Source organism: Lagopus muta, chromosome 15 (genome assembly GCF_023343835.1).
Source record: "Lagopus muta isolate bLagMut1 chromosome 15, bLagMut1 primary, whole genome shotgun sequence".
Classification (NCBI taxonomy): Eukaryota; Metazoa; Chordata; class Aves; order Galliformes; family Phasianidae; genus Lagopus; species Lagopus muta.
The window spans coordinates 1,219,106-1,236,532 of record NC_064447.1 but is presented as its reverse complement, the minus strand read 5'-3'; the positions used below and the strand labels follow the sequence as shown (position 1 = coordinate 1,236,532).

General features: G+C 45.5%; 2 protein-coding genes across 6 annotated transcripts in view; one reads left to right on the top strand and one right to left on the bottom strand.

Moving 5' to 3' along the window:
* IFT140 (intraflagellar transport 140) overlaps positions 1–17,427 on the bottom strand; it is an 83,720-nt gene that overhangs the window by 6,144 nt on the left and 60,149 nt on the right. For all 5 annotated transcript variants that reach the window (XM_048961296.1, XM_048961292.1, XM_048961295.1 and 2 more), the window contains 2 exons: positions 3,453–3,630; positions 809–999 (listed from right to left, as the gene is read on the bottom strand). In XM_048961296.1, coding sequence (XP_048817253.1) covers positions 809–999; positions 3,453–3,630 — 369 coding nt within the window. The remainder of the gene's footprint in view (positions 1–808; positions 1,000–3,452; positions 3,631–17,427) is intronic.
* The window catches only part of TMEM204 (transmembrane protein 204), a 29,101-nt gene continuing 23,295 nt past the window's right edge, over positions 11,622–17,427 (top strand). Inside the window, exon 1 of the mRNA XM_048961300.1 lies at positions 11,622–14,321. Coding sequence (XP_048817257.1) covers positions 14,042–14,321 — 280 coding nt within the window. The 5' untranslated portion in view covers positions 11,622–14,041. The remainder of the gene's footprint in view (positions 14,322–17,427) is intronic.

Genomic DNA, 17,427 nt, shown 5'->3' with positions numbered 1-17,427 from the left:
GTAAACACTTCAAAAGTACCAGTGATACTCTGAGGAATGATCCAGGAAAGCTCTCAAAACATTAACTATACCCCTGTGCAACTGGCTGAAAAGGCAGAAAATGCCCTGGGCTCCTCTTGCTTAGTACTTCTGCCACCAAACTGCAATTTCTGGCTCTTTCGCACTGCTGGGAGATGACTGCATTAATGCCACCCATCTACTGCTGCAGTCTGTCCCTGTCTTCCTGCCTACCTGGACCACCTTATGGGTCTGTCCGATCACACTGCAGCTCTACTTTGCTGCTGAATGGGCAGAACTTTCCAATATTATCATTCTAGTGAGATTTCCCACGGTAAAAGTCATATAAAAACAGGACTTTGAACAAATACAACACATGAAAATCTCCACAGAGATTTTCCTCCACAAACTTCTCCAGGGACTCACCAGCCACAGCAGAGGACTGGGCACCAGAAACACCCAAATCAAACCAAATTGTGCCATACAATTTGTGACTGAGACTATCAAAAGCAAACAGTTGGAAAAGGTAGGAGAGTAGCTGTGACCTTTCAGAGACAAGCACAGGACTGGGTTATTACTGGCATTCAGCTATCAGCCCCTGACAAGACAAGGCTTCCTGACAATAAGCTTTATTTCCCCAGGACAGTGCAGGCAGGTTGACTGCAACACTGCTGAGATAAAAAGAGACCAAAAATAAGAATTAATTGCTAGCCCTCATCGCCAGGCATCCTCTCTATCCCACTTCTAGTCTTCACAGAAGAAAAAGGCTCCACATCCCCCAAACACAATTCGGCCATAGGCGGATGCTTACTGGCTGAGTGCAAGAGCGTGCTCTCCGACTGCCTCCAGGTGCTTAGCATAGCTGTAGTAAGTGGTGCGGAGGTGAACCCGGTCGTGAGCTTCAGCTGTTTCAATGGCTTTCTGCCACTGGTTTGTGGCCTGATAGAACTTGTTCAGAAGGTCGTAGCGTTTGCAAGCCTTGTACAGCTGCTCTGCGTCCTCCTGAAGGGAGAGGATACAAGCAGCTCGTTAGCTCCACGTGTCTTATGGGCGTCCATCGAAGCAGAAGGTCACAGCAGGCACTGCACTTATGAGTATTTTAGTTATGCAAGCGATGCAATTAATGCAACAATAATTCAGTCAGGAGGGCTAACCAATGAATATACTTAGCCTGGAATAGCACATTACTGGGAAACAGGATGTTTATGTGAAAATAAGGAAAGCATTCAGATCCTGGCACTTACTGTACAGTATCAACTGGGGGCTGACACGAGCAAGCCATCAACAATGAAACGCTGTCACCAGGAGCGTGAATCACTTCAGAAAGGGGAGATAAGCTGCAGTGAATGGCCACACTGCCTAGGAGTGACGTGCAGAAGGTCAGAGGGACCTCGGAGCAGGTCTCAGAGGTAGGAACTCTTACTTGGATGACTGAGAGCCAGTCCTGGCCATGAGCACTATTCATGTCAGACAGAAGCAGATCAGGAGGATTTTGCCTGTACTGACGCAAGGGTAAGCAAATTTGGAACTATTATTTTTGAGAGGCTCTCCTGTGGAAGAAGCCCTTTCCTGCCCCACCCAACTGCTGTTCAGCTGAACACTATATTTAGTAAATTGAGATTATCTGTCCAGGATAGAAAAATAGTTTCTGTCTCTTATTGTTTCAAATTCTAAAAGCATAGAAAGTCAAGATGGAAGTTGTTGGCACTGTGATGCTACTCTATGAGCAAATAAACCAGCAGAGCAGCATTTGCCTTGCTCCAGCTTCCCTCCACCTCTCCAAACAGATGCCAATATCCTGGAGTATGAACACTTTTCAGCCTCACAGCTTTCTCTGCCAGGAAGCTTTTCCAAACATCTAGTTCAAAAGGTCCTTTTTTCCTCTATTTAATTAAGGATAGTTCAACTACCTCTCTAGCATTTAGACTCTTAAAATGGCTGCAGATTGCTGAATTCTAGCCCTTCCAGTCTTGAAAATCTTTCCAAGAGCTGAACGGTTTGCCCTGATTTTCTCTGAACTTCCAGTTCATCAACATTTTTTTTCTGGTAATGAGAAGAGGTGGAAGGCAACGTTCCAGCTGCAGCTGCAACAACCACACAGATGAAAGCCACCGCAGCCCCGGGATGCAGTGTCTCCGCAGAGGCCCCTGCAGATTTTCTGCTGTCACAGCATTTCGTGTCTAATTGGTGATGTCCTGTGAACTGTGGGGTGTGTCACTATTTCTGTCCCTCTTACTGATTTGCCTGGGACTAAGAACTAAAGACCTCGCTTGTGTTTTTCTAACAGATCACTGATGAAGACATGAGGTGGAGGCTGAGAAGGACACACGCTCTCCTCATCCACGGACCTTGGCGGTGCTCCAGTCAGTTTTCAATCCGTGTGATAATCAGCCTAGGCTCCATTTCAGATCTCAGCTGTATTGGTAAAGCACAATGATCAAGGGCAGAAAATTCAGACTATAAGGAAGCTGAGTAGCAGAGACACTTTGGTGTGCGCTGGCTGCCAGCTCAGGCTCCAGACACGAGGGACACTCTTCCACTGCATCGAGCTGTAGGGAGACAGCAGAACAGCCCAACTGCTCAGTGCTGGAACCAGGCACATCACTGCCAGCACAGCAGGAGCAGGCATGGAGACCTGGGCAATTGGACAGCAGATGACCCTGGGACAACACAAGCAGCCAGTCTGACTGGCCAGAGCTTTCCAACCCTGCAGCCAGACCCCAGCACTGGGGCAGCAACTTGAAACACAGCTCCAGACTGGAATTCTACAAACAAACACTTCAAAACGAAGCTTGCATTTATCATGCTGGACCTTAAAATACATTGGCTGAAGTATTTTAGCTAGAATATTTTAAAGTACATCTTTTTTTTTTTTTTAATCCAGTCAAACCTAGAATTATTAAGTCTGGAAGAATTGTGGCCCAAGAAAAATGCAAGACAGAGCTTACAACGTTTCATCCTCAAAAGATGCTTCCTCCACTCGGCAGTTCTACTGCCATTATATATCCTGAAAACAGACAAATTGATTTGCCATAAACTTATACTGCTATGGCTCTTGGCACTCTTATTTTCTGACACTGGATTCTGCTGTACTCATTCTCATCTAACTTTCAAGAACCACGAAAACAGCTCATGGGACTGATGAGCCTATAGAATTCCCACAGATAGCAGAGAAAGACTCCATGCAATGTGGCACAGTAGCTGTGCATCACTGGGTTGTGTAACACTGGAGGGGATGCCTACTTCTTTAGGATAAAAACACAGCTTCAAGGAATTAATGGTAAGAACTATTGTTCCTTACTCCTTGTAATATGGTTAATGGAAATATGGTTATAGATATTACTCGCCTCCAAAGTTTTGGCATCTCTCTCAGATTTCTCAAATGGTCACGTTTTCACTCTGTTCTCTAGTAAACAGAGTGGACATTGCAGGATGCATATGATTGACAGGCTTACCAGCATGCCCAGCTGAACTGCCAGCACAGCAACTCTGGCTTCCTGCTCAGGTTCCCGCTCTGCTTCCCTTAATGCTTTGGCTCCTCTTGCATGACCCATGTTTCCAAGGCAAATTTTGGCAACATCAAGCCTCTGAGTCTTCACACACATGCGAGCCATGTTCTCCCAGACAGCCTCACTGCGATAAAACAGAAAGAATGGGAGAGCTGTTATGGTATCACCATCATGGAGTGGGTATTGAGCAGGTAAGAGGCAAGGAGCAAGAAAGGCCAATGCATTAGCATGTTCCACACGTATCGGACATGAACAGACTCTGGTTGTTCGACGAAGATTTAAGAGGAATAGAAATGGTTCTCAGACGTAAAAGGTAGTAATGGAGCTGAAGGTGCACGGCTTTAAGGAAGTATTGTGGCATCGGATTTGTACCAATATCTAAGCAAAAGCAGTCATATTTGCACACATATAAACATTTATTGTGCACCCATCTCTTTTGCTTTTACTGTAGCAGTAACATATGTATCTTCTGACTCTCTATTCTCCTGGAGAAGCTGCAGCCCATGACTTGGATAGGTGCACTCTTTGCTGGGTAAAGAACTGGCTGGAGGGCCGGGCCCAGAGAGTGGAGGTGAATGGAGCTACACCCAGCTGGCGACTGGTCGTAAGTGCTGGTCCCCACGTGTTGGCACTGGGACCTGTCCTGTTTGATGCCTTTACTGATGATCTGATGAGGGCATTGGGTGCACCCTCAGTAAGTTTGCAAATGACACCAAGCTGGGGGAAGCATTGACCTGCCTGAGGGTAGGAAGGTCCCACATAACAACCTGGACAGGCTACAGTTTGAGTATCAGGAAAAACTTCTTCTCTGAAAGAAGAGAATGCTGAATTGCTCATTCTCAGCAATGCCTGAGAATGCTCAGGCATTGGAACAGGCTGCCCAGGGCGGTGGTGGAGTTACCATCCCTGGAGATGTTCAAGAACCACGGAGATGTGGCACTGAGGGCCATGGTCAGCAGGCACAGTGGGATGGATTGATGGTTGGACTTGGTGATTTTAGAGGTCTTTTCCAATCTTAGTGTCTCCATATGCATAATACTCCCATATCACTGTTCAGAAAGAAATTTATAAAGAAAAAAAAAAACGGGAACATTTTAACATACAGATACAAAACTTACAGCAGAAACATGCTGCTTCTGTCCTGCGTAGTTCAAAGATGGATCAGCCATTGGCAGCCCACCAGCCATACTCACCAGCAAGGAATGTTGTCTGAGAAACGACTGACCAAACCATTGCGTTCTGATCAAAGTGCACAAAAAGTGGCACAAAGAAAAGCCGTGCGATGCTCAGAATGGGAACACCTCAAGGTTGAGAGTTTACCCTTAACACTGCTAACACATCTGTCATTGCTGGCAGCATTACTACCATCCCAGCTCCAGGCTCCCATGCAGTACGGTCAGGGCCATGCAGCTTCACAGGAGCAAGCAAAGATTTGCACAGAGCCTCTTTACATCTGAGGCTCTTCAGGGTAAAAGGCAGCATGTTTGATTAACAAAACATTTGCATTCAAAATAGGGCCCAGCAGAGATCCGTGTGGCTCTCAGGCACCACCATGACACAAATTAAGTACAAGGATGGTGAAAGCAGGGAAAAAAAAAGTTTTCTTCTTTTTTTTTTTTTGGAAGAGTTGAATGACACTTCAGGTCCTGCACCTGCAAACAAATCCCCTTCCAGTTTGGGGGTGGGGGGGCTGACAATCATGTTTTCCTATGATTAAAATGTTTTTCTCTTCCCAGTGGCTGTGGGAAAGACCTGCACAAACAGGGGAAACTGACTAACCGGGAAGCAGCAAAGGAGATGAGACGCAACGTGCTGTCAAGCACATTCAGCCAGTGAAGGAGGAAAAAAATGTTTTTCCTGATTTACTTTAAAATCAGATTATATTTTTATTTGCAACTACAACCCGTGCAAAATTCTCAGGTGGTGATCAATAGAAATGTGAGACCTACACTTCATAAATGCCAAAGTGTATGGAGGAAATAAAGTAGGATCAGAAGTAATAAATGAGGGGTGAATTTCAGGTGTTCAGAAGTTCTGCTTCTTAAAGCAAAAAGATGTCTCTGAAAATATTACTGAATTCCTTGTATCTGCTTGTCCACACTGACCGTGGTTCAAACACAGCCTCCTCAGCTCTGTGCCGACGTATCTGAGTCCCTTCCAGGAAGAAATGCCAAAAGGAACATGGAACATCAGAACTGGAAATTCCATGCTCCATCCTTCTGAGCGTAAGCCTACGATGCACTTCTGTCCAACACAGAAATGCCGATTTCTACCAGCAGAAGATGCAGCCATTCTCATTCTCGTAAAGTCTTAGTTGTTTTTTTCTTTTAAGCCAGCCACTGCTTATACCCAGAACAGGGGACAGCAGGAAAGACATCTTTAAAGGACATTGAGGTCATATTAGATATTGTCACCTGGCTTTGATCAACAAAGACAGACATTTCTATCACTAGCACAAGATGTCAAATGTAGCATGCATGTATGAATGGCTGCACTTCACGACACACAGGGAAAAGGCCTCTATTTCCCAAACACTGTAACACACCAGAAGAAGCTGCCAACAGCTGAAGGAACACAGGCTTGTGCAGTGCTGTGCCAAACAAGCAGTGCATTTCTGAAAGGAGATCAAAATCTTTAAGAACCCTGAGAGCTTGCAGTTCCCTGGATGCAAGAAGATGAGAGTTCATGGACTTGAACAGAGACAAGGTACGAATTGCATTTAGCCTACAGTGAGTGGAAACTTCTGAAAGAAAATAAACTAAATTGTATATTTTGTACAAAGTTAAAAATACTGGTGTGCAGAGAAACACAACGAGACTTGAAAGAATCATCTAGGATGGAAAAGACCCAGGATGGACATGTGCAGAATCATCTAGGATGGAAAAGTCCTTCAAGATTACCAAGCCCAACCACCAGCCTATCTTAGCAAATCCTGTCACCAAACCACATCCCTCAGTGCTACATCCACATTGCTCCAATACCTGCAGGGATGGTGACTCCACCTCCTCCCTGGGCTTCCAATGCTTGGCCACCCTCTCTGGGAAGAAATCCTTCTTGATATTCAATCTAAATCTCCCCTTATGTCACTTGAAGATGTTGACTTGCATCCTTGCCACCTAAGAAAAGAGACCAACACCTCCTCACTGCAGCCTCTCGTAGGTGTAGGGAGCAATGAGACCCCACTTCCCTCAGGCACACCTCATCGGCCTTCCTTTCCAGTCCCTTCACCAGCTTCATTGCTCCTTTCTGTACACATCTGAGCAATTCAATACCTTTCTTGTACTGAGGGGACCAAAACTGAACCCAGTATTTGAGGCACAGTCTCACTGCATACAATGGACAACCATTTCCTGCTGTTACCTGGCATCTATTGGCAGCATTACGCTTTTGTGAATGGCTGTGGCTCCTGACAACGTGAAAACTCAGTGGGGGCTGCTGTTGCCCACGGGATTCCTCTCTGAGAGCTCCTGTCCCACACACAAACTGTCAGCGTGTCACCCCTGGCACCTGTGCCATCCATACGCCATAGACCACAATGTATCTCCACTCTGAAAAGCTGGAGCTCAGCCATTCCATTTGCTCCTCCTCCACTGCAACCCATATACAGAAGTAAGCTGACCGGCCCCAGCAGCCAGCTACCAACTGGGTGGAACAGAAACAGAGGAAGAAACATTTCCCGGTGATGCGCTCTGGGTTTGGTTTGATTTTGTTACCCTAGGGCGACAATCCCCTCCAGACAGTCAGAGGGGCCCAGGCACCTTCTGTACAGACCCAGCTGGGCAGGAGATGGTGAGCACGCGTTACAGACTGCACAGAGCACACTGAATTTATAAGTGTTCACAGCTGGGCAGTGCTTGCGTGCATTCATCCAAAGCAAGCAAGGCACTGAGAGCAGTTCACTTCACCAGCATGCTGAGTACCTGCAACAGGAAAACACCGCCTCTCCAACTGTTCCCTCCCACTGCCTTCTAGAAATGCTTGAAGGAATGTTTCACCCAAATCATTCAGAGGAGTTCCCATTCTCTCACTGGAGCTAAGGACAGCTCAGTTATCAGACGGGTGGAGCATCCACAGCTAAATCTTCTCCTTTGGCCCAAATGCAGAAGCTGGTTATTTCCTGTGGATGTGCCCCTCACAAAGGACTCTGCTCTGATAAAGGTATATACATGTATTATCATAGAATCATCATAGAATCATGCATGGCCTGGGTTGAAAGGGAGCACAATGCTCATCTATTTTCAGCCCCCTGCTATGATCAGGGTCGCCAACCACCAGACCAGGCTGCCCAGAGCCGCATCCAGCCTGGCCTTGAATGAATACATAAACATACATACGTGCATTCCTGCAGTTCAGTTCCTGCTCCTGCTCTGAGAGACCAATCACTGGCCTCTCACCAGCCTCCAGCACTGCAGCCTACTTCTGATATGGGATCAAGGGTTTCAAACTCAGTTACATGCTGTTCCTTTCCAAAGATCATTTTCATGAGCAGATAAAAGTTCAATATATATTCACATATTGATGCTTGCATTTATTATTTTAACTATTAATTTATCTATTGCATCTTATTTAAAAACCAGAAAGGTATCAGAGTGACATCACCAGAAATGTAAAAACAAACTCATGCAAAAGGCAGGTGGTCTGACTCCCCAACAGAGGCAAAACGCACACAGCTGCTGAGCACCACAGAGCACACAACCAAGTGGAGGCTGGGAAGCAGCACGGATCATGTTGTGCCAACACCACAGCAGGACGGTGCAGCAGACTGAGCTCACACTGATGGCAGCCAGGGCCAGTGTTCATCTTCCCATAACTCCTGCAGAAAGCCCAGAGGACCTCCAGCAACCAAAATGCAGCCAGAACCTCTGTTCTGCTTTGCCCTAGAATCTATTCTATTCTATTCTATTCTATTCTATTCTATTCTATTCTATTCTATTCTATTCTATTCTATTCTATTCTATTCTATTCTATTCTATTCTATTCTATTCCTCAGTGAGCAGCAAGACATCTCCAGCATCAGAACAGCCCCAGGGACAGCCACGCTTCAGTTTTGCTGTCTCAAGATATGCACAAACAATGCAAGCCTGGTTAAGAAACAAGAAACGCCAGGAGCTGAACATTCTCACGTAATCCAAGGCAAGAACAGTTTCTTTTTTGACAGTTGGTAGGTCAGGGAGAAAGACACGTCTGTCTTTACATCCTTAAAAGGCAGCAACTCTTCTCCCAGGGCTGGCCTTGCCGTCACATACACAAGGCCAAGGAATGATTTACCCTCCCCCCCAGACCACATTCTGAGAACTTCCTGTTCTTCCCCTCCTCCTCTTTCTTTTCTTCCCTCTGGAAAGCAGCTCACATCTGTGCTTCGTTAGCCACAACTGGATCCTTAACGGAGACCAGATGCAGCCCCAGCAGAGCCGCAGGAACGCCCTCCCTGCTTGTCTCAGGGAGCTGAGCCTGCCCGTGCAGCACGTCAGCAAACTGCCTGTGCTGCACCCTGAGCTTCAGGCCATGCAGGAGCACGACAGATTCCAAACAAAACCTTGATGCCCCTTCAGACACAAGTTTTTCCACGTATTTGATGAAATAGTTTTTCTAACAGCGTTCTCACCTTTCTGGATCTGTTTTTCTGTGAAATGACGCTTCCAGCATTCAACATCTGATTTCACAAACCCTTCTATCGCTATATATTTTTCCACACAACAAAAAACACAACAGGAAAAGGAGTATTATTTAAAGTGCTGGAGATTCACGTGTCTGAAGCATCTTACAACTCTCTCTCCTCCTTTAATGGGGTTCATTTGAAAAAGGCACATACTTGCATTCCATCTCATCTCTAATATCTTGACCAGGAAAAGAAAGAATCTCTCTTTTCAACTTGGGCCCCACTTTGATAACAGGGTAATGCTATAAGCATCAGACATAGCATCTACAACACTGTGTGATTTATGTAATGCTGTAATGCTGTGGGGAGGTGGGTAGATTTTCCTGCCAGTCACCGAGGACATGCGGTGTAACACTTCCATTTGAACAAGTGACGAAAACAGAGCACGTATTTATCTCAGTCTCAACCACCCTCCCCCAGTAACTCCAGCACAAGGCCGCATCCCAGCACAGCACCTGGGGTGGGTGAGTGTCCCTTGTGCCTCAGACACAGCCTGCACCACTACAGAGGGAAATCCAGGTTTCACTGCTGAGCAAGTGGCAGTTTTTCTTGAGCAAAGAGCAGACACAAGGATGAGATTCTCAGCAGTTCAACTAGCACGCACACAGTGGATGTACTGTTCTGGTGCTAAGTGTTTACTGAGAGACTCACCACAATGTAAACCACGTCTGGGCTGCCCTGGACAAACACTGGGCACCACCCTGTCCCTATCCTCCACCCATCGCCTACATGCTGCTCTTGGGTGTTTTCCATGCAAAGGAAAAGGATGGGACAAAGCAGGTGCTGCTTCCTAAGGAAAATTAACAATATATATCACCATTTTCCAAATGTTAATTACGTGCACCCTTGCCTGGATATCAGTAAATTGAAACTGCACCTGACTAGCCCCAAAAGAAGTGTTAGAATAATGCAATCTGTCTTAAATATAGCATAGAATCATAGAATCATAGAATCACAGAATGCCCTGGGTTGCAAAGGCCCACAGTGCTCATCCAGTCCCAACCCCCTGCTGTGTGCAGGTCGCCAACCAGCAGCCCAGGCTGCCCAGAGCCACATCCAGCCTGGCCTTGAATGCCTGCAGGGATGGGGCATCCACAGCCTCCTTGGGCAACCTGTTCCAGTGCCTCACCGCCCTCTGTGTGAACAGTAGGTGATTCTGCAAGCAACTTCACAGTACAAGTTTGCTAGACTGGTTACAGGACACAAGCATCACATCATGGACCATAGTGGCTACTGGGGGCTCGGACATGGCCACATCAGACACACTACTTGACATTAATGGGGCTTCCAACCTCATCATTTACAAGCGTAAATCTTTAAAGACATCTAAGAACTGAACACTGATCTTATCTTCAAATCAATGCAAAATCAACACGGAGCTACAATACCAGAGCTGGTGGGATGCTGCCTTTTCTCTTGTAATTGGGAAGTTCATCATATTAAATGAATGCTATTCTGGGAAAGGTGTCAAGCATTTTTCATATATGTTCAAAACATTGAAAACTGTCTGGACTATTCTTAGGAATTCTTCCCTGGCAGAAACAAAATGCTTGATAAAGCAGGAAAAGTCTTACAGAATGATATTGGTGTCATATTGAATACATGGCTTTGCCTACTCCAAACTTATCCTGGTGAAGTCAACAGCAAGCCGTAGTTTTGTGTGAATTACATCAAACAAAACCTTGTGTCCTAAGTACTGCAATAAGTACTGCTTTAGGCACAAGAAAATCAGTCACCCAATTCCTCCAAACACCCACTCAGACCTTTTCCTAAGATTTTTTCAATATGTGGTATTCTATTGCAGTATTTGGCAAAATCACACTATCTATTTTTATACAAATGGAAATAAAGCTGCTTGGTTATCATTGGTATTCTTTGCTTCCTGTTCTGAAATTATGTGCACTTCAGTTCCAAGAAAGGACTGGAAGGACTAAGAATGGAATATGCTCATACACATCTGTCAGCAGAGAAGTGTTCACTGCAGTGATTTCTTCTCTTTTAAAGGACAGGCAGGATTCCCTGACTGTTCTGTACTAGAAGCATAAGATCTCTGTGCAAAGAGAACATCACTAAGTGCCAACAAGAACCTGAATGAGACAGTGAGGAGCTAATAAAAATAATAATGATAATAATAATAATAATAACTGAGCCATTTTAGTAAGAGGAAGCCAGGAAAACTTACTGGATCTTTTCAAAACTCATTTGCTTTTCATTTGGTCCAACCTACTCCTTTCAAGTATGCCCCAACTTTTCAGTTTTTGATGTCATTATTGGTTGAATAGAATGATAAATGATTAAAAAAACCACTTGTCCATGGAACGCTGTTTCAACAATGGATCATGTCCTGCATAAACAAATGCAAAGAGAATTTATTAGGTACTAAACAGAGAAACTTCGTACAGAATCAACTAGTTATCCAAATCACTGAGACTCCAAAAGTAGAATTACATTATTTCTCACACAGAAATGCCCCAAGTGCTCTATAAGCTGCTTTGCAAATTGCATGGGAAAATGTAACCCACCACTGAACAGAACTGCACCTCGTCACGGAAGACGGCAAACAGCTCATTATGGACAAGGCCAGCCACCAGAAATTCTGCCATGGGAAAAAAAGTCTTGCTAAACGTGCTTGCTAAATTACTGCAGACAGCAATTATCGCTGCTTTGCATTGCTCCTCAGATACACTTTGTGTGTTATCTGGGTGGGATGAAGACCGCAGTGCTGCCATCCCATCTGCTCTGTATGGAGGGATTGGAGCTCCCAGAAACATTCCCATTATAAGCCTGGAGTTGGCTGCAATGAGACCATCCTCACCTGCAGGGGGACAACATGGACATAAAATTACACAGCACGTTCTGAGATGATCATCTCACTGTAACTACAAGATGCGTCCTCAGGCTTCAATAAATCACTGAAAAATCAGTGACCAAAAAATCAGGAAGGAGCAGAGACAAGTTTACTGCTGGATAGAACAGGTTTATCTTTGGCATCATCTACGATGGCCACATCATCTGCCCTGCTGCAGGCTTAAAATAACAAAAAAAAAAATCCATGGTCTCTCGCTACAAAAGTATGGTCATTGCTGTTCAGACATTTCTTTGAAGAATGATTATAAATGTTTGCCAATAGCAGTGTTTGCCAAATTTCTAAGAACACGGATGTATACCAATATGACCAATCACTTACAGGAAAAGCAGACACAAATGATGCTGCACTGCTGCGAACGCACAAAGTGCCTCAAGCTTCATCTGTCTAAGGACTGAAATGAACCAAGCACACAGACGGGAGGGGAATTTACAGCAAGCTTTGTGCGTTCAACTCTGATGGCTGAAAGCTGACTACAGGGTTGTATGGGATTCACTGAACCATTTTCCACCCCTGTTAGCAACAAGTCAGTCAGAAAAACTAAAAATCTCCTTAAAACAAATTTCCACTTTGCATGTCAGTAGGGATCTGTTTACTACAGGTAATGACACCTGGCTGACAAAAAAAAAACAACACACTGCTTTAAACATTTTTCACTCTCGTTTTGTTAATCCCACGGATGTGAACTGCTGACACACCTCAGCACTGTGCCCATCTCTCTCCCGACTCCTGGTTCCTCACTCTGCAGGCTGACTACAAGCACACCACCCCCCTTCACAAGGCAGAGTATTACCAGACGTTAAACCTAGTGCAGTGTGGGGTTTTTTGTTTGTTCAGCTTAGACACTGCCGATGGGCTCAGAGCAAGGAGCAGCTGCAGCAGAGCTGGACGTGGGGCTCAGGGCCGCATCTGTCCCACAGCCACAGCCCAGCAATCCCCAGCTTCCATCACTCCACACATTGCGACTTCGTTCAGGCACCCACGTATCTTCTCCCAGCTTTACATTTTCTGTTTGGCTGCCAGATTCCAATCGAGGGTTGCAAGGAGGGATGGCAGCCTCCTAACGCTGCAGCCCGACGCCCAGGGGTCTGTGTGGGAGCACAGGGGACCCCGATGTCCCGCAGCCCCCCGGCTCGCACTGAGGGGAGGAGTGAGGCGGGAAGGGGACGCTCCAAGGGGAGGAGGGACAACTTTAGAAGTCTCCATATGTCTTTTCCTTTCAGGAAACACATCCTGTTCATGTTTGACTGCCGTGGCAGCGGCTCTGTTTGTTGCAGTCGACTACGCCCTGAGGCTCACCAAAAACAGCCACAAAAACAGCCATTTCCTCTGAGTGCAGAGGTGGGGGGCGGGGGGCAGACCTTTTCCTCACGGCACTCCGCGCTCCAGCCCCCACCGCTCGCAGCGCTGGTGCTCGGAGAGACGCAGCGGAGCAAATTCCTCGAGATACTCCAGGCTTTCCTAGCTCCTTGGGATGAAAACATTCGTCTGGAGTTCAGCTGGGCTTTAAGGATGCCATCTGTCAGCATTCGCGGGATATTCTGAAGCGCTCATCCGAAGGACACCGCGAGGATCCCGCGCCCCGGGGTGCGCTGGGCACGCTGCCGGCCGGCACCCAGCGCCCGCGCTCTGCCCGCAGCCTGGATCCCCACAGCGCCTGCCTCGGCTCGCAGGGAATGGACCTCCCCGTCTTCCAGTTCATCACCGGCCTGGCACTGCTCATCAAGGTGCAAGAAGGTGGATAAGCCAACGCTGGGAAGGACAGAAACTTGAGTAAGCTTCCTGGTGTTCTTATTTTATGGAATTATCCTACCTACCTCACAAAATTCTCATTTGCTTCTTCAGAAACACCTCTGGAGTTGACTTTGAGAATGAACGGTGATGTCCTCTAGCCACTCATAACATCCTATCCAAGCTGCCTCCATTTCAAGCCCCATTTCAATGTGCTGCAGCTGACTGAGACCTTGCGTCTTCTGCTAATAGAGACTGGCAGCGGGCTGACAGTCAGATATGACTGTCCAGAAACTGGTAGCTACAGCTGTGTTGGTAGCCTTGGTCTCACTTATTCTTAACAACGCGGCTGCCTTTACTCCTAACTGGGTGTACCAGACCCTGGAAGATGGGCGTAAGCGCAGCGTGGGGCTCTGGAAGATGTGCTGGCTGGCAGAGAGGAGCAAGGCAGGAGCGAGCACGAGCAGCAGGCACGGGCAAGGGGAGGAGCGCGAGTGCGAAGCCCTGGGCTGGGGCTCGGAGTCAGCCGGGTTCCAGGAGTCTCGCAGCACTGTCAAATGTAAGTTCCATCTCTTCTCTGCTTATGCTGGATTGTCATAGATACAGAGTACCTGGTGCTGAGGAATGTGTAGCCCGGCAGAACATCCGCATAGCTCATAGCACATCAGTGTGGACCGTTTGATTCTAAAAGTTTCTTAAGGTTAACAGTAAAATAAAATCAGGAGAATGAGAATAATTATGTCCACCCACTGGCTATGATTCCTCCTCCCTCCCCAAAAGAAGTAATCTGCATTGCACTCACTGTCCTGTTTTATGGCATATGGAACCACGCGCTTTGAAAAAATCCGTCCAGAAAACTTAAGTCTAAAGCTCTCAGACGCCTCCTCCTTGCCTTTCCCTCTTCTTGGATTCCTGCTATGAGCGTATATCTCCCCTCATTACATTAAATCATTATCGTGGCTGCTCTGATACTGAAAAAGAGAACCAAATTTTTCAGATTCTATGTTAGTTCCCTTTTTTTTTTCATCTGGAGGACAGCTATATCTTTGGCAAAAATTACTAAGCTGAGCTAGGTATTAACATATAGAAATACACTTTTGGTGAAAAAAACCTAAGTACTTGTGGAATAAGAAAAACATTAAGTGTGGCATAGTTCTCACATGGAATTTCAGACACCTTTGTTAAATCACAGCTGATGGGTCCAAAGGCACTCATTGAGAACCTCTGCTTCCAGCAGCTCTCCCAACCAGCAGACAGCAGAGGAGGGCTCTGAGCAGCACTGCCTCAGGGTTTGTTCCATCAGGCAAACTCAACCAACACTAAGTGGATCCTTCAAGGAAATGAATTTAAAGTATTAAATGTCTATAAAGCTCATGCCTTGGCAGACATTAGGACTTTTTCTAGAGATTTTAATACTGCTTTTAAACTGTGCTGGTACCTCTGAAGACTCGTAACAGTAACATTAGTAAGAAAAAAGGCTCCATGCTTTTTTTTCATGGTTTGAAATATGGAGAAAAGGAAAAACGCTGTTCTGCCCTAAAGTCTCTTATACCCCTCTTGAGACCAAATGAAAATAAGAGAGGAATTTCTTTCCAAAATATGTTTTAGTGTGGGCTCACACAACATCATGCTTTCCAGAAAGCAGCGGCTCCCTTGTGTGCACATGCTAACATCAAATCCCCAAAAGTCACCTGTAGAGAACATGTCAACCACTATGAATCCCTGAATATGATCTTTGGTCTTGCCCACCAGAATTTTTGTTATGACAAACAATAACAAACAGAATTAGACTTTTGAAAAACTTCTTTGATGCCAACCTGTAACTTCATCACCTGAATGACTGCCCTGATTGTTACTGATCAGTCAGGTTCTGACTTAAAAAGCTTGCTTACCATTCACGAACTTTAAAAGTACCTGGTCTCTATGGAACAGATGGAGTAAGTTCCTGTGTATTGAATCGGGCTTCTGTAGCTTTTTAAGCCCACCAACTCACAGTTCCTGCTGTGCACAGTTCAGAAGATGGGTGGTGCTCTAAAGATAGGCATAGAAGAACTGGTTTCATAGCAAAATGGTGTGGCAACAATTTCTTACATGAAACAGAAGCAAAATGTGATAGAATTTTTTTAAACACTATAACTACAGCACAGTCATGTGCCTCCCACCTTCCCCCCAGTTCTCTAACACTTAAAAGCTCTTAAAATGCTGGTTTAAAGAAGGATTTTGAGGTCCAGTGACTCATTTTGTTCAGCATCCATGCATTAATGTGGGAGCCAGCAGTAAGCAGAAGTCAAATTTTCAGTCTCTGGAGAAAGGAAAATCTCACTTCTGCAGCTCTACCATGACAAACTAATGAAGAAACTCATCTGTTGCACATTAAGATGCATTTCCATGGGTTGTACACCTTATCAATACGGGCCTGATCCTGCATTCATAATTTCATAACTTTAAAGATGCTGTCTAATGATGAATCGCATTAGTGATGTAAGAAGGCAGTCCTCATCTGTCAGTTAGAATGACACTGGTGTGTGTGTTACGTACATACATACAGATGGGTGCCCCCTCCCTGGAAGCTCTCAAGGCCAGGCTGGATGCAGCTGTGAGCATCCTGGTCTAGAGGGAGGTGTTTCTGCATATAGGAGAGGGTTGGAACGAGATGGTCTTAAGGGTCCCTTCCAACCCAAGCCATTCTATGTATGATTCTACTCTCTCTCTATGTATATACATGTGCACAGCTTTTTGAATGAAAAATTCCTTCCTCATAGTTAAGGCGTAGTAGTATTCTGGATGCAATAAGTGGAAAAGCAGGTTCTTCCAATAGAATGCAAGAAAAGATGCAGTATTGGTCATAACATTTCTTCACACATTGATGTGGACGTGTTTGTGAGGCAAGTTGATCTCAGTTCATCAGGAAAAACTTAAACCTGTGGGAATTCCAGGTACTGTGTGAGTAACAGCCAACTAAAGGCAGTGCTGTAAGTAGGCTCACTCACTGGCAGAAATGGATATTCTTAAACACTGAATATCATTTAAGGGCCCGTTCTTTCTTCCATTGAAATCATTGGCAAACCTCCTTTCACAGGACACAAAGCCAAGTTTTTCTCTACCCGTGGGTACACAGCCCAAACAAAATGACTTCCATAAGAACAAGGGAAGTCGCTCACTATGTCACAGTCTGCACGTGCTTCAACTGAAAATACACTACACTACATTGAAAGAAATAACAAATTGAGTCTTGCACGTTTGGTAAAAATGACAGAAATGCTCCGTCAAAAGATCACACAGGCCAGCAACAGTCAGTGTGATACAGCACTTCTGCCAAAACTGCTCTGAGATGGAAAGTCAAATTCCACACCAGAACCTCTCTGATCCAATTCCCCACTCATGGGACATCTGCGTAAATCATTGCATCATAACACACAAACCACTGAAGCAAGAGGAAAATTAAGGTGTTCTGGATTTAATTCATATGATATGAACACTGCATCAAGGGTATTAAAGTCAATAAAGGATAGATAGAATAAATACCAAGATGTACATATACGCAACATTATAGATGCTGCAGAGTCACCATGAAGAAACAGAGATTAGAAATAGGGGGAAGAAGTCCAGAGAGAGGAGTCAGTGATGCTAAAGAAAAAACAGATAGTAATTAAATATCTCAGTGT